The following is a 23,585-nucleotide window of genomic DNA, read 5'->3' as shown; positions in this document are numbered from 1 at the left end:
GGGGCTGATTCAAGCGAATTGAACATTAATTAAGTACAGAAAAAAACAAGAAAGAAAACACCAAGGTGCGTGCTCAATGATCTAAAGGCTTTTCGTTGAACTGAACAACAATGCTTTCTTACTCTTTATATTCTCAAGATGTCTTTTCAATATTTCCTTTGTTATTCTCATGGAAGAGGCATATGAAGCAGGTAACATTTCAACCTTTTGTTCTAGGCGTCTCATCAGTCTCTTAGAGTTTGAGCCTGTGGCATGTTTCTCTCTTTTTCCAGTTCGGTGCTTGCTGTGCAAGGAGGTAGAGTGTACTAGAATACTCTAAAGGAGGTTTCGCTTCTTCTTCGATTGAACGCCCGCCAAGGCTAATTCGCCTTCATAGCTTGTTCGCCCGCGGTAAAACAGGCATATGTAGGTGACAAACAAGCGTTATGCTTTCATGTAAGTGTTTTTCCAGCTTCGCAATAACCTGAAAAAAAAAATTGTGAATGTGCCTTGAGGTTTCGCATGACGTAAACATGCATTAACTAGGCCAGATAAAACCGAAAATGGGATGTTTTGCTCGAAATGTGGTCTTCTTGAAATAATACCGAAAGCGAAACTTTTGCTAAAGACACGAATACCATGCCACCGCACAAGCACCCACACAAACCTATATATTTTTTATAAAAATGTAAAGTTGTTTTTAAATTAAATATTGTTATTAAAATAATATCTTTTAGAAATGTTTTTATACGTAAAGTATACTGTGCTTATTGCAAAATTTGTTAACTTGTTACTAGCGCTCAAAATATTGCATTCATTTTCTACATCTTCAGGCGTGTGTTGCAAGTCTACTGTTACAGTAGACTACCGGCGAATCAAGCACGTTAGTACACATTTTTCACATTCGTTCGCTGTTTTTGTGGAATATCGCTTGAGCACGAACAGACTGATATACTGCTCGACTAAGCTTTAGCTGCGAGAAGGATTTTGCTGTCCGAGCCTGCCGACTTCGCGCAGCGCTCTGCTTTGATCGCCGTCTTGCCGGCCGCGCTGTCTCGTATTTCAAGGCGTCGTACTGTTGATTGTTTCCTCTAATACCTCTTCCTCTCGTTTCAGAGACATGATGGACATACGTCCGAATAACACCATCTACATCAACAACTTGAACGAAAAGGTGAAGAAAGATGGTAAGTGCAGGAACGTCGGTGGGGCCACGTAGATTGCACGACGATGACTTAGAAGATGGGACGGTTGATCCTGTGCCGCGGTGAATGTTTACAGCGCGCAATGGACGTAACAAGTGCGAGTCGTAGTTACAGCAAGGTCCTTCTGTTCGTTCGCAGAGCTGAAGAAGTCGCTGTACGCCATATTCTCGCAATTTGGCCAAATCCTGGACATCATCGCACTGAAGACGCTCAAGATGAGAGGCCAGGCCTTCGTCGCCTTTAAGGACATCAACAGTGCCACCAACGCACTCAGGTCGATGCAGGGCTTCCCGTTCTACGACAAGCCGATGGTAATGTGCCGTGCGACTTGTCGGTCTGTTTGCTAGCGCTTGATAGGCCATGAATGCTGGACGTAGCTTCGACATTGCTGGAGTTGTTATGCAAGAAAGGGCTTCGCGAATTGTCAGTTTACCACGTCGCACGATGTGTCGGGTTGCTGTGAAACTTTACGAAACACACCTGCCTGCACTTGCTTATGCCATCGGCGATGACAGTTTATGAAGTGTGTGTTGTTCCATACCCGGACAAGTGGCGCGTTGGTATAAGTAAAGTTTATGCTTGAAGCACTTATTGTTGTTGCCACAGTTGCATTGACAGAGGAGCGCTGAGATACAACGAACTAGAGGAAGATGATTGAATTGACATTTCCATAAAGACGAAAAAACCCTTGCTCGTAAAATTGATTACCACACGTTTTTAGTGTCTGCCAGCTTTACTGTAACTATTGGTTATTTTGTCTAAAAAAAATTATCTACATATGTTAAAGTTTCTCTTTTGCTTTGAAAAGCAGATACTGCGTCGGAAGCAAACAGTGCTTAAGTTTTGGCTGGGGAATAAGAGCACAGAATGAAACATTGTCCTCATTGCCTGGTCCTTAATCTTGGTTTCAATGCTTCTCGATTCTGAGTCATGCACCAGAGAGCTGACCTCACCAGATAATTCCTTGATGTGGTCTAGTGGCTAAGCTACTTGGCTGCTGACCCGCAGGTCGCGGGATCGAATCCTGACTGCGGCGGCTGCATTTTCGAATCAGGCGAAAATGCTGTTGGCCAGTGTGCTTAAATTCGGGTGCACGTTAAAGAACCCAGGTGGTCAAAATTTTTGGAGCCCTCCACTATGGCGTCTCTCATAATCATATGGCGGTTTTGGGACATTAAAAACCCACATATCAATGAATTCCTTGATGTGCAAGGCTCAAATTTTGTAGGTTTATGAACACTGATACTAGACACGGAGATCAACACTTACTTGGCTTCTTGTGTGCTCCTTCTCGTTCTTTTTTTTTTTTGTCCGTAGTGCCGGTGCATTTCCAAACTTGTGGCATATCCCGTTTGTGTAAACTGTATTTTCCATGTGTGTGCAGCGCATTCAATATGCGAAAACAGACTCTGACGCCGTGGCCAAGCTGAAGGGCACCTTCGTGGAGAACTCTCGAAAGCGCACGCCTGCAGACGGCGAGCCTGCGCCCAAGAAGAGCAAGAAGAAGAAGGCCCAGCTGCAAGCACAGGCGCAGCCGGCGATGATGGGCGGCGGCATGCCCATGGCGGCAGCGACGGGAGCGCTACCTGAGCAGCCCCCGAACCAGATTCTCTTCCTGACCAACCTGCCCGAGGAGACAAACGAGATGATGCTCTCCATGCTGTTCAACCAGTGAGCTGTTTTATTTCGTGACCTTGTGATGCCTTTCGCTGCGCTGGGTGAAACTGGTTTACAAACTAGGGGGCTTGTCTCTTCTTGTTAAAGGGACACTGAAGAGCAGAATGCTTTTTCGCGTATTAGTAAAGTACAATTTTTCAACCCTAAAAACATCACTCTTACCGCGAATAGAAACTGCAGGTAGAGACACCGCCTTGAGACTTCCGCACCAAACACTGTGACGTCATAAATTTTGAAGGCGTCTACTGGGTCCTGCGTAGCATCTAATCAACAAAATTGAAGTACATTAGACCATAGACTTAGCATACGAAGTTTCAGGAAATTTCATGGAGGTGATGTCGCAAAAAATACGAAAAATACATTGTGGAATTTTTTTGTCGCGCACGGAGATAACAGTGCGAAATTTAAATGTAAAGCTTCAACCTTGATTTTCACCACTAATAACGAACTTATAAAAGTGAAACTTGCAACATTAGAGTTCTCAAAGTGCGGTTCATCAAGGGGAAACAACTCGTCTTTAGCATCCCTTTAACCGTCTACAGTCGTCTAGTGGTTATAGCGCTCGGCTTCTTACCCAAAATATGCACTGCAACCCCTTTACAAGCCAGGAATTGCTGAATTTTAACAGCAGTAGTATTTAAGAAAATTGAAACTGTGCTTAAAACGAGACACGAGAACAATGTGGGCAGGACGATCGCAGTGCATTTCATTCTCCTGTCTCGTTTATAGAGCAGTTATAATTTTCCTAAATGTCTTAACAACTAGCCCCTCGTCATATGCTTCTGGAGCAGTAGTATGTGGGCTTCCATTGTCATGAAGCAGACTCTAGGATCCATATTTTGTTATATAGGATGCACCTAGATTCAGTCATCTTTTCCAGGCTATGCGGGATGTTAACATTGGTGGTTGCACCTGGTTTCATGCCTTCTGACAGGCATTCTGTGATTGGTTCTTACATTGTTAAAAGACAATAATTAGCGATGCCTAAATGTGCAGCTGCTTGATTTTATCTTTCTTTTTCTTCATTTGGTCTTGTGCCACCAGTCTGCTTACTTTTACTTCACACACCTCAATTTATTGCCCATAAGATTATCTTGAGGACAGGGGAGGTTACTATATTGATCTTGTTCTTGAAAACTTCATAGGCATTCTTCAATTTCTCAAGCAGAATTTGGCATTTTTATATGGCTCCATTTGAACTGTTGTAGCTTCACTGTTCTGCACGTAACCATGCTGCGATGTGGTGGTGGTGGTGGTAAACATGGCATATGCAAGAAGTGAATGATGATGGGCGGGCTAAACAGCGGGATCGTTCGGTGTTACCATAGATCACCCATGACATTGACCACTCACGCATGTGAATGAGTGCCAAGCGGGGTCAGTTATATAAAATGTCTATTGGTCATAACTAGTGTGCTGGGTCGAGCTCTGAATTTTGTTTTGCCTTCACTTGTAGTATCAGATGTAGCCCGAGGTTGGCAAATACAAGGTCTGTGCACATTCCCCTGGTGGTTGTCAGTTGTTTCCAGTCATTCGAAATGCATTGTAGAGCATATGGGGATGTCATATGTTGCACAAGCCAGTCATTGTCCGTGATCATCACCATCATCATCGTGGCGTATAGCGGGTGTCCTATGTATGGCATATAGCGCATGTGTTTGTGCTTTGAGGGCAGAAAGGGCATGTGTAGTCTGGAACATGCTTGTTCTTCATTGTCACCAGCATTACTGCCCTCATCGTGAGCGGCGGCTATGACGCACAACGCCAACAGACAAGCCTCCATCATGAGGAGCTTCATCCCTAAAACATATAGTATTCCAGAAACAAGGGAGGTATGCAAGGACCGCCTCATAAGAGGATCGCACCCACAACTAGGGAATGGGGATCCTTAGTACGGGACTCCTTTGGCGTCGGCTGCAGCCTGGGCTCGTCGAACTGAGGCCTTTAGGGCCTGAAGGTCAGAACAGCCAAGCAGGGTTGCCTCCCGCTCCTCCTAGGTTGGGTAGGGGATAGACGGCATAGCAGGGTAGCAGGGGCCGGCCCACACCGTTGGTAGATGTCCGAAGACTCCTCTCTACAGTGCGAACGACTGCCAGAAAAGGCAGGATAGAAGTGTTGCTCTGCGCAACGTAGTGTTCGTGAAGAGTCGGAATAAGAGCCATTCCTCCGCTTTACTTGGGTCTTTGCACGGGCGTGGATTAAGGCTGCAGTTGGATCGGTAGTGCCGCACAGTTTCGTGGAAGAATACACTGGATTGAATTCGAGGTCGTGGCAGTGTGGTGAAGCTGACTTTTGGGAATGGCCGCAGCTGTCATTGGGTAGGTGTGCGAGAGCCCTGAAGTGTAAAGGCGGTGTGATAGTGGCTTCGGTGAATGTCATTTTAAACGTACCATAATGGTAGAAAGCCAGAAAAATTGCACATCAAACAGTTTCAGCCCCATGTTGTCCCCAGGTGGTCGAAATTTCCGGAGCCCTCCTCTGCGGCGTCTCTCATAATCATATGGTGGTTTTGGGATGTTAAACACCGTATATCAATCAATCAATCCCATGTTGTGTATGGTGTCACGCAGTTTATTTACGTACAGACCTACTGGAAGGCCGAGGAACGCCAGAAGAGCGAGGAACGCCAACAGGCCGAAAATACACAAACGCAAGCTCCGGTCGCGCGTGTGCACCAACGCTGTGGCTTGCCGTTTCATGCTGCTTCGTCGTCGTTCGCATAGTTCCCTACATTGGCCCCCGGTGAATAGCGTAGCCAACCTGGCGACTTAAGACGTGGTCACTATAGCGGGGTCGTGATACGGCTTCAGGCGACTCACATGCACAATTTCTCGGCCATGCACAATTTCTAAGTCATGAGACTGTGTCAAAGACTCAATCTCATAATTGACTGGTGACGTACGGGCGAGAATGCGGTAGGGCCCGTGGTATCGTGCCAGTAATTTCGACGAAAGGCCAGGAGTGCTCGGTGGAATCCAGAGCCAAACGAGAGCACCAGTCGTGAAAGTAGAGAGATGTCGGTCGGTGTCATGCCGTAGCTTCTGGTGGCCTTGGTCCTCGGTTGTCAGTGAACGGGCCAATCGTCTGCAATCTTCTGCGTACCTGGCAACATCAGAAATTGCAGTGTACTCAGAGGAGTCGGGCGTGTATGGGAGGATAGTGTCCAGCGTGCATGATGGCTCGCGTCCGTACAACAGAAAGAAAGGGGTGAACCCTGTTGTCGGTGCGTAGCGGTGTTATATGCATACGTAACGAATGAAAGGACAGTGTCCCAATTGGTCTGGTCTGAAGCTGTGTACATCGTCAACATATCACCGAGAGTGCAATTAAATCGTTCTGTGAGGCCATTCGTCTGTGGGTGATATGCTGTCGTCATGCGATGAACCATGTTGCACTGAGCAAGCAACGCTTGAATGGCGTCAGACAAGAAAACACGCCCCCGGTCGCTCAAAAGTTCGCGGGAAGCACCATGGCGAAGAACAAAGTTGCGCAAGATGAAAAACGCAACTTGCCTCGCGGTTGCTGCGGGTAGTGCTGTCGTCCCCGCGCAACGCGTGAGGTGGTCCATGCCGACAATTATCCACCTATTTCCAGAAGACGACATGGGAGGTGGTCCGTATAAGTCGATACCAACGCGGTCAAACGGACGCGCTGGACAAGGCAGAGGCTGAAGTGTACCGGCAGGGCGTTGAGGTGGAACTTTACGTCGCTGGCATGCAGTACAAGCACGTACGTACTTGTGGACAAATGTGTACATGCCGCGCCAGTAGTACCGCTGACGTAGACAGTTGTACGTTTTGAGAGCGCCAGCGTGAGCGCTTTGCGGGTCGTTGTGGAAAGCAGTACAGATTTCCGAGCGCATGTGGTTAGGTATCGCTAACAGCCACCTCCGACCTTCAGACGTGTAATTCCGCCGATAGAGCAGGTCGTCTCGAATAGCGAAATGTGTGGCTTGATGGCGGATAGTTCTTGAGACCAAATTAGCTAACGGATCAGTCAGAAAGGCGAGAAGTTGGGAAATCCACACATCTTTGCGATGTTCCGATGCCATGTCTGTGAAGTCGATTGGTGTTATGACAGCTGCAGAAGGTGACGAGGAGGTTGGGTCAGCCGGTAGCGGCGAGCGGGATAGCGGATCAGCGTTGGAGTGCTTGCGGCCGGATATACAACACGAATGTCGTATTCCTGTAGGCGAAGCGCCCAACGACCAAGGCGCCCCGACGGGTCTTTGAGCGATGACAGCCAGCATAGAGCGTGGTGGTCCGTGACGACTTCGAAAGGGCGGCCATAAAGGTATGGGCGGAACTTCGTCAAAGCCCAGACAATTGCGAGGCACTCTTTCTCCGTGACGGAATAATTACACTCGGCTTTCTTGAGGGTTCGACTCGCGTAAACGACCACGTATTCTTGGTACCCTGGTTTTCGTTGAGCCAATACAGCACCAAGACCGACACCACTGGCATCAGTGTAGACCTCCGTAGGCGCGCATCAGGGTCAAAATGACGTAGTATTGGAGGTCATAATAATAACCGCCGAAGCGCGGGGAAGGATTCGTCGCACTCTTTTGACCAAGCAGAAATGCCTTTGGAAGTTGTCAACAGGTTGGTAAGAGACGCGATGATGGAAGAGAAGTTGCGCACAAATCGTCGAAAGTATGAGCACAGGCCGATAAAACTTCGAAGCGTCTTGATGAAATTGGGCTTCGGATAGTCGGCCACGGTGCGGAGTTTCGCCGGATCCGGGAGAACACCCTCTTTGCAGACGACGTGACCCAGTATAGTGAGCTGACGTGCGGCAAAATGGCACTTCTTGATGTTAAGTTGAAGGCCAGTAGAGGTGAGACACGTGAGAATAGTACGAAGACGAACAAGGTGAGTCGAAAAGTCGCGAGAAAAAACGACGATGTCGTCTAGGTAGCAAACGCATGTGTTCCACTTGTAGCCGCGAAAGATGGTGTCCATCATCCGTTCGAAGATAGCTGGGGCGTTGCAGAGTCCAAACGGCATGAGGTTAAACTCATACAGCCCATCAGGTGTTACAAATGCAGTCTTCGATCGGTCAGGATCAGCCTTTGGAACTTGCCAATATCCTGAGCGTAAATCTAAAGAGGAGAAATATTCTGCCCCTTGCAAGCAATCGAGAGAGTCGTTGATGCGTGGCAACGGGTACACATCCTTCCGAGTTATCTTATTGAGCCGCGGGAGTCGACACAGAATCGGATAGACCCATCCTTTTTGCGCAACAGTACAACAGGGGACGACCAAGGGCTCTGCGATGGCTGGATGACACCACGCTTGAGCATATCGTCGACTTGTTCGTTGATAATACGGCGCTCTTCCGCTGAAACTCGATATGGTCGTTGGCATAAGGGAGCATGAGTATCGATGTCAATGTGGTGCGTGATGTTCGCTGTGCGACCCAAAGATGGTTGAGCGTAATCGAAGGCAGAACGGAACTCTCGAAGAAGGGACAAGAGTTCCCTTCTTTGTGTCGGCGATAGCTCAGCGGCAACAGAGGGCTGGAATGAGTTTGGCGCGGGCAGTGTGGCCACAGGTAGCGTCATAGCATTGAGCTGGAGGTGAGGTGCGTGTTCGGCGAACTCTAGAGGGCGCAAGAGGTCAACGTCTTGTATGTTACCCAAACAGTCTCCCCGAAGTAAGGTAACTGGCGACAATAGCGAGTTCGCGACGAGCATGGCGGTAGCACCGGTTTCCACGGTGAGTACGGCAAAGGGCAGGTGTAGGCTAGGGCAGCGGGTAAATACATCAGACGGAGTGAACAAAACAGCGGCCGTACAGGTCGGGGCTACAAGGGTGGATGGATGTTCTCGGTGCTATTTCCATGTCTGCAACAACGACAAGTTTGTAAGCTTCAGAAAGAGAATCCACCAAACAAGAGGTTGGCAGCGGTGTAAGGGCAACTTCTGCACGTGAGCAATCTATGATGGCCCGATGACGCGAAAGAAAGTCCCATCCAAGAATGACTTCGTGGGAGCAAGATGCCAGCACAAAAAATTCAATGGCATAAAGTTCACCTTGGATAATGACACGTGCAGTGCACACAGCTGTAGGTTCTATGCACTGCGAGTTGGCCGTGTGGAGCATCAGGCCCGAAAAAGGCGTTGTCACCTTTTTCAACTTGCGGCATAAGGTCTCACAGATGATGGAAACGGCGGCCCCTCTGTCGATAAGCGCTTGTGCGGTGGTCCCCTCAACATTGACGTCAATAACGTTTGGCGGCGAGAAAGATGGAGGCCTTAAGCAGTTCGAATTGTATGCAGCTGTTGCCTCTGGAGCTGCAGCGATCAGTTTCCCTCTTCCGTAGCAGGTCGGAGACGCATAGGTGACAGGGAGCGTCGTCGGGGCGATGGTGACCAATGGTTTGCGTAGGGTCGAGGACCGTCAGTGGTGTACCTTGATGGCGTCCTAGACGACGACGCCATTGGCCTGACCACGGTGTCGACTGGAGGGGGATCTCGGCGACAGTGGCGGGCGACGTGTCCAGCGATACCACAGGCGAAACAGATGGGCCTATTATCCGGCGTCCTTCAAGTGTCTGAGCGACGGTAAAATGGAGCTGAAGATCTCGCGTAGGGATACGGCGCAGCAATTGGGGTTGTAGGCACGACATAGGGTGGCGTGGCAGGTTGAGCATATGGCATACGCTGTTGCGTAGGCCGAGCAGCGACGGCGGCGTACGTGAGAGGCGTAGTGACTGGTGGTTGTTGATGCACCGGCGGAAGAGCCTCAGCGACTTGGGTCCGAATGACGTGTTGGAGGTCCGGTGCCAAAGCCTGCGTGGGCTCATGCGTCAGTGACAGCTGGCGCGCTACCTCTTCGCGGACGAAGTCCTTGATTGTCGAAAGCAGCGGCTGCTGATCGGTAGGATGGGCAGCTGGGTGCAAGCTTGCGAGCGTGTCTGGCGTCGTGAGGGCTTGACGAGGAATTGCGCGCTGCCTATGCAATTCATCGAACCTTTGACAGAGGGAAACGAGGACAGCAGTTGTGGGGGGATTTCTCGCGAGCAACGTCTGAAAGGTGCCGTCGTCAATGCCTTTCAATATGTGCCTGATTTTTTCTTCCTCAGGCATGGTAGAGTTGATGCAGTTGCATAGATGCAACACATCTTCAATGTAGCCCGTGTAGGTCTCGCTTGGTTGCTGCGCACGGTGACGTAAACGGTGCTTGGCTTGAAGCTTGCGTGCCGCAGGTCGTCCAAAGACGTCCGTAATAGCCGTCTTGAATGCAGACCACGTAGTAATGTCAGCTGCGTGGTTCGTTGCAATTCACAGAGGAGGGGGGGGGGAGGACGCGCACATTCTTTTTTTTGTGTGTGTCTCATTATTGATTTGACGTTTTATTCACCTATTCAAGCAACAAATTACACAATCTACACATGTCGTGTGAAATAATTTTCGCCCTGTCATGTGCTACTTTTGGGGGCATCAGAGTGCAGTCGTCTATGTAGTGGACCGACGTTACAGCTCTACCGTCTACGGAGGGTACTTCCTATGTCTGCGTCATGCCCTCATTCTCTGGGCATGCGTCCGCAAAAGGAAGGGCGGGCAGCGTTCATCCTGAAATTTGACCCATTTCCACGGTGCATAGTGTTGCAAATTTTGGGGAGATGTGATCGTGAACGCCCCATGTATACATTGTGCTCATCAGCTCAAAATTGTCAAACCTGGTGAGGAGCCCTTTAAAAGTAAAAATCCCAATTTAGGTCAAAACTGCTATCTTGGCCTTCCCATAAAAAGTTTTACGGCAAGAAGGCGAGAGTTTGACATCATTTCGGGGGCTGCATAAAGCTGCCTCGAAGTCCGCAGTGTGTCGACTCCTGAATAAAAGCATTGAGTAAACTACCTGTAATTCTCAACGTTATCATTATGAACGTATGCTGACACTGTTTTACTTGCGCAGGTTCCCCGGCTTCAAAGAGGTGCGGTTGGTGCCCGGCCGGCACGACATTGCCTTCGTGGAATTTGAAAATGAGATCCAGTCATCGGCGGCTAAAGAAGCCCTGCAAGGATTCAAGATCACACCGACACATGCCATGAAGATCACATTTGCCAAGAAGTAGTCCAAGAACTGATTCTACTCACGTGACTTTTTTTTTTTTAACTCACTTTTGTTCGGTCTCTTCTTCCGTGTATGCGCACATCATGAACTATGAGTCAGCAGTAATAAACTGCTTCATCATCGCCTCATGTGGAAAAGCATGGCAGGTCGTCTCTTTGACAAAAGGCTGCAGGTTAAATGTGGACTGTGTGGCATTGCTTACTGTAAAATGTGTATCTCGAAAAGACTTGTTCGTTTCGTTTCATCTTGCCCATATTCCTGTTAGGTTTACCCTGCTTGATCATGGGAACGAAACAGTTCGATGTATGGTGTGACCCCTTTGAGATTGTACAGAAAGCCTAATGTTTTGCAAGGGATGCTTTGTTACTATACAGCACAGAGCTGTGTGCTCATCGCTCGTCTAGTAATTAAGTACGGTAGATAGTTATTCAAAGTTACCAGTCAAAAAACTACTTGTCACACAAGTTGCAGGAACCATAGTATTCATGTGTGAAAGTATACTTGCGATTACTGTGTGTCGCAAGTCATGCTTGTTGTTTTGGGAAACTTTAACGAAACCTTGGTCGACAAAACAAGTTCAGTAGAGATGTCATGTAATGTGTTAGCATTCGTTGCATTTATCTTGCGTAGCTGACTGGATGAGTTTAAAAACTTATTCCAGCAGAAGGAAAGTGTAAGTTTAAGGATGGACATAATGTGTAAAGATATTTTCTGTATTTGTAGACCAAACATGATGAAAATATACATGCTTATGTAGTTTCTCCTGCTGATTTCAAATATGCAAATTTTTTATTGTAGGTCAATTAATATAGAAGATACACAATGTTGCCATTCCATTGTTTTTGGAGACAATAGAAAAGAAAGTGCTTATCAAAAAGAAAATAATATTGCATACCTAGACAGTGCAATTAGCAATAAGTGCAATGCTGCAAGCAGATTTCAAATTAAAAAAAACTAGTGATTCTACAGATGATGAAAGTTGAGTCATGTCATGGCTATCACATACAAAGAAATTTAATACTTTTTAAATTTATATGGGCAGCAAATGGAACTTCTGCTCTCAGCACTTTGTAATACACAGATTTGGCTTTATGTTAACGAAAAAATTATTGCTCTAGCTGTTTTAGATTGCAACATATCAACCCAACAAACTAGTAAAGTCACCAAAAAGCATGTTTTCAGAAAACTGAGAAAAACAAACAAAACTCATTCATTTACATAACTGCACTTCAAAATGCTCAGTATGCACCGGGCATGTAGTCCTTTTGACTATGAGTCCCTGTGTGGCACTTTTTCATGGACTGGTGCATGTTCTCCGTTGCTTGTCACTTGTTGGCTGATGCTGCTGTGCGCCGTCGATCCTTTTCAGCCATGCGGCTGCGGCTTTGCCAGCTGGGGTTTGGGCTCAGCTGTTTCATAATGTCTTCTGATACCTTTTTATTACCTGCGTTGAACTTGAGCACTGCTTCTGCCGCAGCTGCCTCCACCGTGAATAGCGAAGCATGTCGCTCCTTTAATGCCAGCGCCCAGATCATTGAAGGCAGGCATTCGTTGTTATTTTGGGTTTTCCCATGCTGGCATTGTTGCAACAGCTTTCTGTCTGACAAGCGCTCATAGATAGAAGTAAGGTTTTGTAGACATGTGGAGGCAGCTTTCGACAATGTTTGAAAATGGGCTTCCCCTTGGCCTTTTGTTTGCACCAGGAATTTGGGCCAAGTGGGCAAAGAATGTGGTTTGCCACATCATCATTGGATGTGATGTGATGATAAGTGGCCAGCACTGCTGAGTGCATTGCATCAACATCACCACTGTGTGTCTTCAGAGCCCACCCATATTATTTGGTGATCTTGGAGATCAGGTCTCCTGTCAAGCAGTCCTTTCCCCCAAGACCCTCAAGGCCAAGGCCTTTGTGTTTTGCAATCAAGTTGCGCAAAGCAGTGCCCATAAGCTTTTGCACATGATTAATGCAGTCCTCTTTTTGCACTGGGATATACCCATAAACCTTATCATCTTGTAGCGCAAAGTAACTGTGGCTGTCCCCGTCGCAAAGTACCGTGGTGTAGCGCAGCTTGTGCCGCTCAAGTGACCTCCTGAAGAGAATGAGGGCAGCCTCACCTCCGTTTCCCCAACTTTCTTGTCACTGTTTTTCTGACACTGGTAATGTTCCTTTCATGCTGCATAAGAAGGGTCACCTTCTTTTGGGCCGGACTCGCATCCAGCACAAAAGTTGCTCAAAACAACGAAGTCAAGCACCAGCCCGCTGAACAATTCTATGATGGTGCCGAGACCGATATGCGATGAATGACGACGAGTCATCCATGACCCATCAAATGACACTGCGATGTTTCCCATGTGGTCTATATTAAGTTCGACGTAAAGTTCGCGAACCAACCCCGCGCAGTCGCTCGTCAAATTGCATGCAGCACGATCGGCCGCGGGTACCAACTTCGTCTTTACGTAGTGTTGCCACGTTTTCGTGTGAAGACCCCAACGGCTGATGCCCATCAACGAGAACACATCATTCAGCGCGTTTTGTCTGTTCCCCTTTGCCTGCATGGCATGCGCGGCCAAAACGTTCACAGCAAAAGGTTTCATACGCTCACCGCTACGAAAGTAAGTCTGTCTGGTTGGGTATGGAACTGGGAGATGATTTAGCAGTGTCTGAAGACGACGCTGCTAGTTGCCTCCGCAGTCACCCCTGAGGAAGGAACCAAGTCGGGTTTCTTCAAAACGTTTGGTTGGAGTCTAAATCATCTCCTAGTTCATCGCTACATGCGCGCGACGAGCTCCACAACGACGCAGTCTCCTCACAGGTCGAACACACAAAACGCAACTTCATGGCGAGTCCGAATTCTTGGTCATCGCGGACAATCTGAAGTTCTTTGTTGCATGCCTTGCACTTTGCAAATGCTAACAAAGCGCTGTTCACTGTGTCCAAATCTATGATTGTGAACGTGGCTTTATCAGGCGGCCGAGCTGCTTCGTCGGCACCATCACCCACGAATGCGCATTTCCGCTCCGTTGCTACAGCGGATGACAACTCCGATAACTTATCTTCGGCATTCACTCGCTCCTCTTCCAAGTCAGATTGCTGCTGATAGATAGTATCTAGACGCATGCGACTGCTGTTCAAAGGCTTCGCGGCTGACGAACTTTGCACAGGCTTCGTGACAAGTGATGCGGTAGCTAGGCCTTTCGAGGTAGCATCGACGACTTCGCCATGGGACGCAGAGAGTGTAGCATCTCGGGGGTTTCGCGGTATCATGGAGCGCTTGAAATTCGTGACTAGCGTTCGTCGCACTTTTTTCGCACCAAACTTGTGCCGTGTGCGGAATTTCCGCTCAAGATTTGACATCGTGAAACTTCGCAATCTCCGCTGACACTGAGGCAAAATGGCGCGCATGGACGCGTACCTCAATACCCGGAGCAGACGAAGCCAGAAGCTTCCACCAATAGGGAGGCAAGCTCAAGTCACGTGCGCGAAGTAGCGAATAGGAAGGCGCTCTGATACTTCTTTTTGCTGCTCATTTTCTAAGCTGCCAATGGTTGAACTGGATCCATTCTGGTGGGAATTTAAAGGGGAAAGACGGCTCTCTCAAATCAGACCAAGTGGGCCGCGCTGGCACACATGAAAGGGCAGGGGCGCGTCAAGGAAAATGTGCGATTTCAACGTCAATTTCGGCTCAGATTGAGCTAGAAAGCGCCACATAAAGAGTCTTAGTGGCTAAAATAATTATATTATAGGCATGAAATTCACGGTATAAGTGCACTAGCTGTAGATTTCAAAAACACAATAAAAAAAACGAGTTTTTCCGCGATTTTTCGGTCTCCACAACCCGTGTCCCCCCTTAAGCAATGAAGTACAAATAGCGCGATATTCTACACGGGGACACAAAAGAGGAGACTCAGGGCAATAATGTCAGGGAAAGTATAGGGGACGTTATTTCAAGTAATTGTACTGTAAATGTGAAGAAAGAAAAGTTGACAGAAAGATAGCTTGCCACCGCCACGATCCGAACCTGCGACCTTTGTATAACGCGTCCAATGCTCTACCACTGAGTTACGGTGCCAGTGATCCCCCCATCCACTTTATGGGGTATAGTATGTGCATTTAAACCTGGGAGTGCCAGTCAGCGCCACCTGTTGCAGTACAGCTAGTGTGGAACAATCTTATCACGAGATGGCAGCTAACCGATAATCCCTCGCATACCATCTCAAGGCATCAAGTCTGCCAGAACAAGACCTTTGCTGTGAATGAAAGAAAGTGTAAATTCATGGGCTCGTTTTCTTAGACACAATACTAATGAGAACTAACAGACAAAATGCCAGGGAAAGTAAAGGGGAGGTTATTACAAATAATTGTAATGTAAATTTTAAGAAAGAAAAGTAAACGAAAAAATAATTTGCCGGTGGGCAGGGACCGATACTGCGACCTTCCAATAATGCGTCCAAAGCTCTACCAACTGAGCTACGGTGCCGGTCATCCCCTTCGTCCACATTATAGGGTATATATGTTCATTTATAGGGTATATGTGTGCTTTTTAACATATATAGTTCATTAATATTGTGTCTAAAAAAGAAAACGAGTCCTTAAATTGGCGAGTCCAAACAAGCTCGTCAAACCGTACAGTATACCGCGGCGATCACATTTTCTGAATACATATTACAGCACCGCAGGCCATGCGGACCCTTCACCATCAGCCTGATTACGCCCACTGCAGGACAGAGGTGTCTCCCATGTTCCGCCACTTAACTCGGTCCTCTGCTTGCTGCTACGACTTTATACCCACAAACTTTCTAATCTCATCTGCCTACCTATCTTTCTGTCTCCCGCTCGCTAACTTACTTGGCTTCTCTTGCAATCCAGTCTGTGAATGACCAGCAGCTATATTGCCTTCCCGCTACGTACCCTGCCCATGACCATTTCTTCTTCTTGATTTCTAATATGATGTCCTTAACACCTGTTTGTTCCCTGATACACTCTGTTCTCTTCTTGTCCCTTAGGGTTACACATATCATTTTTCTTTCCATTGCTTGCTGCGTCGCTGAAGTTGAACTCTCTTCGCAATCCTCCAGGCTTCTGCTGTATAGGTAAGTATCGATAAGATGCAACTGTTATATACCTTCCTCTTGAGGGATAGTCACAATCTACCATTCATCATTTGAGAATGCTTGCTGACTGTGCTCCACCCTATTCTTATTCTTCTAGTTATGTACTTCAATGTCGTGGTTCGGCTCCGCAGTGACTACCTGTCTTAAGTAGACGTACTCTTTAACAACTTCATATCCACTGCTAGCTATCCCGAAGTGCTGTTCTCGTCCGAGGTTGTTGTGCATTACCTTAGTTTTGTGCATATTGATTGTCAGACCTACTTTTCTGCTTTCTGTGTCCAGTTCACCAATCATGAGCTGTAATTCATCCCCCAAGTTACTCATCAAGGCAACGTCATCAGCAAATTGCAGGTTACTAAGATACTCTTTGTTAAGTTATCCTTATAACTCTTCCTAATCTAGGGCCCTGGAAACCTCCTGTAACATGCGGTGAATAGCGTTGGAAATATCGTGTCTTCCTGCCTTACATCCTTCTTTATTGGTACTCTGTCGTTTTCTTTATGGAGCACTATGGTGGCAGTTGAACCTCACCTCCTTCCAGGTAACGTTGACATGATGTCATTCTCCCTCTAAAAAAAGCATTTTCTTATGGAGATAACCATAAATAAATAGTGAATAGTGAAGGCCTTTAGGAAGTTGGTCCCCTCCAAAAAAGAATTCCTGGCTACGGGCCTGGGTCAAAGTAATACGTCACACAAATTCAATCTCTCTAGGTTGTCAATAATCTGCAATTACATTCAACGTGTTTCTAGCTATGTTTTGTTTTCAAGTATGCAAGCCTAGAAACGGTATGCTGGCATGCACATTTCGTTGAACATTGCAGCAAGAGCTTTACGGTCATTTTATGACGAAGGGAAGCATGAGCCAGCTATGTTGCAATGCGAAGGTGTTCTGCAGTGAAGCCTACCAAAAATCGGAAGGGTCGCTGTCGTGGTACACAGTGTGCGGGAAAAAAACATGTTATTTCCTTATTTATTCTTTCATAAACCCATGTGAGAACCACTGCTTTACATGCCTCAGCAAATTCAAATATGTAGCATGAAGCGTCGACGGTGTCAACACAAATGACTCAAGAAACCTCCATATAATGTTGCCACATGTTGTGACGTCACAGACTGCCAGAGTATATGCAAACACATGATGCGAAGCCACGTGATGACGTCCTCGGGTACGCACAGTGGTTGTGGCAGGGGCGGCCACTTACCTACCGCCCTAAAAGAACAGGGGCACAAAGTCTGCCCCTTATATTGACGTAATAGTATGGTGGCTAGAAGGGCAGTTGGGAGCAACAGAGGCCGCGGGGTGCATCAGCATATTGTGTCAGTAGCAGTGGCGCTGTTGTCGCAGCTTAGATTGGCCGGCCATGGTGGATGCTCTGTTGCCAAGGTTCCAAGCTCACGGTGATATGGATGGGAGAAACCTCGAGAGTTTTCAAAAAATTAATGCGATAGTGTTATAGACCTCATTTCACAGAAATTCCGACGTCGGTGTTGGCGCTGGAGTCCACATCCGTGCTTGTGAGCGAAAAATAATCATCTTGTGTGTGGTTGAAAAATCGAGAAAGATGCAAATAAAATAAATAACTTCCCGGTCCTAGTGAGGGTTGAACCCGGGCCGTTTGCGTGGCAAGTGTTTTACCACACAGCCAGACGTCTTCTGGGAAATGCAGTGAAAATAATGTCTATGCCTTACAAACACACGTGTCCTGTACATGCCAGGCTTCGAAATGCAACTTGAAATATCACAGTAATATTGTGTGTTACAAGCGTGCATTGCCAGTGCGCGTCGGAACATGTGATTATTATGAGGTTTTTGTGACTTGAAGCCGGCCACCCATTACAGAAAGCACATTTGTTAGGTGTGTATTCACTTATGTACATGTAGTGGGTGCATAGCAAGTTCGAAATGATTTAATGCGCACAATTGCTCGTGGCTTAAAAGTCTGCTACCCATTACAAGGAATGCAGCTGTATGTGAAAGCTTCACTGACACAAATCACTTTCGACTTTAACAATTACATTGTAGTAACCTACAATTTAAGCTTCTCGCATAACATCATGCATTAAAATATATTCCCTACTAGAGACAGGATATCGCTATCACATTTAACTCTAGGATCCCCCAATTCCTTAAATGTGGAATCCAGCGGCACATTTCTATAGGTGCGGTAAACTCTGTACAGAATTCTGCGAGGCCAAAACAATGAGCTATTTCTACTGCCACGCAAACATAGGAGGCAGAATAATATGTGATTACACTGTGTGTTAATTTACATATTTGTCTCAAACATAAGTGCTGAAATCACTAAAGACTCCTAATTACAAAAGGACATGAACCACGTGAACCGTTTAAATAATACGCAGCTTTTAGGGACAGTATATCATTTCGCTACATTTGCAGTTGTTTTGTTTACTTTTCGTCTGTCAGGCGAAGTTTCATGTTCGGTGCAGTTTCTTCATCTCGAGTGACGCAGACTGCGTACAAAGGCTTGAAAACTACGTGTTGCTCAAATTGACTTTGTCAGAGGCGCAGACCGAAGCAGCAGTGTGGGGAGCTTAGCTCACAAAATAAATCAATATGTGGATCAAAATTTTAAGATTTTGTTTATGCAAGCTTGCAGCAGTGTTGGTGGCGCAGATCGGAGGTGGCACACCTGTGCCCCCCCCCCCTCGTCTCTCCCCCTGTAGTGTTCTTTCGCCATGGCATAAAGGGTGTCAAATGACCATGTGCCATTATAGTTACCATATATGGCTCATCTATGATTTAGGACACATATAGTAGCTTATGCTGTATATAAAGGAAGTATATACAGTAACTCTGGTGTGCGTGACCACCGCCTCCATCCCTTCCCCTACAGATTTGATGTAATCCCCTTATGTAACACCCCCCTGTGGGGTCTTTAAGGAAATAAAGTGAAAGTGAAAGATTGATATGTGGGGTTTAACGTCCCAAAACCACTATATGATTATGAGAGACGCCGTAGTGAAGGGCTCCGGAAATTTTGACCACCTGGGGTTCTTCAACGTGCACCCAAATCTGAGCACACGGGCCTACAACATTTCCGCCTCCATCGGAAATGCAGCCGCCACCGCCGGGATTCGAACCCGCGCCCTGCGGGTCTGCAGCCGAGTACCTTAGCCACTAGACCACCGCGGCGGGGCTTCCCCTACAGATCAAAAAGGTGCCCATGCCGGGTAAAAAAAAAAAAAAAAGTCTACCTACGCCCCTGAGCAGGGTAATACGCTGCACATGCCTAAAACAGTCAACGTTCGGTGATAAGTTAACATTGCCGAGCAATAAATAAGGGGGGGGGGGGGTAGTGATGTGTCTGCCCGTTTTTTTTTTTTTTTTTTAACTGCTCCATCTTGGTAACGGGGCACGCGTGCTCATGCCAACTGTCATTGCACTTGAAGATGCCGCGGTCGTCTCGCAAGGAGCGTCTCATCACGCTGACAACACAAGATGCGGCCACCTCCTCGCGCGAGACGCGAAAAACAAAAAAACCACGTGGAGGAAAAGAGCTGACGACGAGGTGCCGAGCGGCCTTGGCCTCAATGTCGCGAGGTAAAGAGCAAAGAGGGGGGGGGGGGGGGCAGCGGCGTGCGATTATGCGGGGAGGAAGTGCGGTCCTGCGAGACGGCGCTGGTGCCTGCGCACGTAGTTTAGTTATGAGGCAGCGTGTGTGCAAAGAAACCTTACAAGCACGGCTGCACGCCGCACGTGTGCATGAATTTCCCGAGAGATCGCTAGCGTTGCCGGCGCTGTGAAGGGGCGACGCTGCGCTGCACAGTGTTGCCACACCCCTCACTTAAGGTGCACTTTTTCGTGACTCATCAGTGGTGGTCATTAAAGTGGTACTGTGTAAAAATAGAGGAAAAAAAAAGAAAAACTCACGAACCTTTGAAATTCGACTCGGGAACATGGCACTGTTCCGATAAACCGAGTTTATTTCCCGTATTTTTTTTAACGGTTGTATTTTTGATGGATTGTCGGCGCGCGGCGGCTGCTGGCGAAAGCAATCCGTGACGTCACACTCGCCAAGGAGCAGCATGCAGAATGCACGTGCTTTCGTCCTCCACTTCCTTTTATGCGCCCGTCCTTTCGAGCTATTCTTTTCCATATAGTTTCATACAATAATGATTGCGTGAAATTCTATGGCTCTTTCCCCTTCTACAAAAGCGCTGGTGCTTTGCCCCAGCCGGAAGCATTCTGCTGCGGTGGGAGTTGAGCGAGTCGAGAGACGCGGACGACGGCTTTTTTTTTTTTTTTTTTTTTTGCCCGTTTCGGCTATGTGTGATGTCACCTTCTCTCTAGTTCACGGCGCTGCCGTTAGAAGCAGAAGTTTGTGAAAAAACGCGCTAAATTAATTATTTTACCATAGTTACCGCCTGAAACGAAGGTTGCCTCTATCGATTTCAGGGTCCAATCTTTCGATTTGGCTGAAAATCTTGGCGGCAGAAATTTGTTCAGCATCCCTTTAACGGTGAGGCTGACGTTGGTCGACGAAGGGGCGAAATGTATTGCCGAAATGTACTGTCGTGATATATCCCCTCCAATCCCATTTCTCTGGGTAAGCAACGAAATATTGATTTCTTTCACCAGCGCTTCACGCGACAGAAATCACATGGGACGTCTCACAGACTTTTTTCAAAGCGAAAGACGGGCCACCGATATTCGAGATATTCAGACGGTCGTATTCCCGCATCTACTGAAATTGCACGCGGTATACATGCGATGTTCTACCCGGCCGTGTGTCCGTGGTGCGGTGGTAGACCAATTCTACTATACATCTCGTGGTGGAGCAGGTGCGAAGCCAGAAATTTTTTGCGGGGGTGGGGGGCACCCCCTCGATATGGTAATTTTGTTACCTCTATATGCCGTGACGAAAAAAGAATTTGGGGAGGGGGGGAGTGTACGGACCCGCTGTGCCACCCCCCCCCCCCCCCCCCCGGCTACGTCCCTGGGTGGAACGATCGTAAACCAAGCGACTTAGCCAATTTTCTCAGCGAACCTTTAACACCTATTATGGATCAGTGCTTGGGCGTTGGGAGGGGGGGTGCAATGGTAGCACTGGCCATGAAGTGCCGCCAGGACTCCTCGCCAGCGCCGCAGTGTAACACGAGTACACACCTAACTAACCAATTGCTGCCAACTGGAGCCACAACTTGCCAGCTTGGACCCCGGAGTGCAGCTCACGGTATTAACTTAGGCCAGTGGAGCCCTAGACGTAGGGCACCAGCAATATGAGCTCGTAGATACCCCTTTTCCTTGAACTAAGCTCCTCTCTATTTCTCTTCATGAATACAAAACAGTACGTTGTTCGATCTCGGCCTTGCTGTGTTTCTGTGGCACCAAGAGAAAGAAGTGAAGATAGGCAATGCCACGCAATTAACCGAGTATGCGGGTAACTGGTGTTCTATTTAAGAGCAACAGAATTCGCCGAAGCATGAGAAGCACAGCCGATGAAGGCAGAGGATTAGACTGCGTGGTTAAGTCGGCAAATTCGCGGGCATAGACTCGCGCAAGGCTGACTGTTTGGTGAAGGCCATGTCAAGTGGCAATGTGTTTTAGACACTGTCAAATTCAGCCAATGCAAATTTAACCATTAGTCAACTTGGATTGGCCCCATAGTTACGGTGCTTCCCTGATTGGCTTAATACATCTAGGATCAATACATCCAAAGAAAAGGGGAAAAAAAGACGGCTTTGACGTTCAAGTCGTCTTATGAGAATTCTTGGTCAATCCTCACGGTGAGTATGAGCCACAGTAGAAGGTGAACGATAACGAGGATGCATACGACACACTGTGAATTCATTTAAAAGATTTGCGCACTGCTAGCTCATCAGGTGGTGAAACGGGCATGGTTTCAGATTGCGGGCGCTTGCAATAAAGCCTAAATTTTATCATACTCGGCGAATCGCTCGTCGGCAACGAGTTTGCTATTTTCCTCTGACGGCTCCGAGAAACTTTTGGGTGCCGCACGCTGCTGTAAAATGAGTTGTCCCGGTTGAATAACAAACACGTGTTTGACATACCGTGTTCCAAATCTCGTCTATGCGGTGCACCCTTAGAGTAGATGCGTGACGTGTATTTGTTCTCTCGGTTTATCGCGGCTTCCACTCCCAACAGCCATCACGTGCTCTTCGCGGACGGAGGCAAAGTCATCTCGAGGGAGCACCAGGATGATTTAGGAGCCGCAGCGATTGCCTCCATTGTTATCGCACCCCGACTTCCTTCTAACGATTGGCGCTGCAACCGATTGCGCTTCCTTTCACGCAGCGACGAAACGTACGTTTGGCACGAAGACGAGGACACGTAATCCTCTATGATAAAAATTGGGGGAACCCTAAGCTTCGCCCTTCAGAGTTGAACGCGATAGCGAAATCCGGCCCCTAGTGCGCCTTTCAACCGCTAACTCTATACTTATTAATATGTTTTATTACACGCACACAAACGCGCGCAAGCGCGGCGTATCGGACTAATTGACCAATACGTGTTGCCGTTGGTCCCTTTTCGTGACAACTATTTGACCAATGCAACTCACAATCAATTGCCCAATAAAAAAAACAATTATATGCGTATATTGGTTCCTATTTGTGACAACAGAATTATTACACACCCAATACAGCTCTAATACACTTCCTATAGAACCAATAGCGATTTTCTCTCGGCTGCTGACCCGCAGGTCACGCGATCGAATCCCGGCTACGACGGCTTCATTTGTATTGGAGGCGGAAATGCTGTAGGCCCGTGTGCTCAGATTTGGGTGCACGTTAAAGAACCCCAGGTGGTCGAAATTTCCGGAGCCCTCCACTACGGCGTCTCTCGTAATCATATGGTGGTTTTGTGGGGTTAAACCCCACATATCAATATCGATCAATAGCGATTTCCTAATAGACCAATAAATAAACCTCAGTTGAGAATTTCGCTAGGGACATATTTGGAGGCCTCCGCAAATTTGGGCTGATTGGGGCTGGCCCATCGTGGTAGTTCAATTAATGGTTATGCATAGGTTAGCGTAGGTGGGCAAAATCATACACGCGTCGCCTCTCTCAGGCTCAGTCATCGTCAGATCGAGCCGCGAGTCTGAGTCGGTCCGAGTTGGCAGTATCTTGGTTACTTTCAGTCCGATTGAAAAGAATTTCACTGAGTCTGAGTCCGGTTGGGGAAAACCTCGGTGGAGCTAAGTGAGCTCTGTGGGTGAAGTGTATTTGACGGGTGTGACTGAATGAGCTCCGCATTTTTCAGCCGGCCTATACGATGGTGCTTTACTGATGACCCAAAAGTCGTGGGATCGAATCCCGGCCGCATTTCGATGGAGACAATATGCTAGAGGCCCGTGTGATTGGACTGACACGCACGTTAAAAAAAACAACAAAAAAACAGGTTTTCCAAATTTCCGGAACCCTCCACTATGGCATTCTGTAATAATGATATCGTGGTTCGGGGATCTAAAACCACAACAATTATGAATCATTATACCATCCAGTGTTCATCATCCAGTGTAACACGCTCTGACATTAAACTCTAAGCG

At 47.5% G+C, this 23,585-nt stretch overlaps 1 protein-coding gene across 1 annotated transcript; it reads left to right on the top strand.

The window, feature by feature from the left end:
* Window positions 1-781: 781 nt before the first annotated feature.
* On the top strand, window positions 782-11,165 carry snf (U1 small nuclear ribonucleoprotein A snf). The gene is made up of 5 exons (XM_037431856.2): window positions 782-862; window positions 1,096-1,166; window positions 1,323-1,495; window positions 2,569-2,855; window positions 10,781-11,165. Exons 2-5 carry the CDS (start codon window positions 1,100-1,102, stop codon window positions 10,938-10,940), a joined length of 687 nt encoding a protein of 228 aa, XP_037287753.1. The 5' UTR covers window positions 782-862; window positions 1,096-1,099; the 3' UTR covers window positions 10,941-11,165.
* The last annotated feature ends 12,420 nt before the right edge of the window (window positions 11,166-23,585 follow it).

The sequence above is a fragment of the Rhipicephalus microplus genome, chromosome 10 (assembly GCF_043290135.1).
Source record: "Rhipicephalus microplus isolate Deutch F79 chromosome 10, USDA_Rmic, whole genome shotgun sequence".
NCBI classification, from domain to species: Eukaryota; Metazoa; Arthropoda; class Arachnida; order Ixodida; family Ixodidae; genus Rhipicephalus; species Rhipicephalus microplus.
Note: the sequence above shows the minus strand (reverse complement) of the source record. Positions and strands in the feature narration are given on the sequence as shown.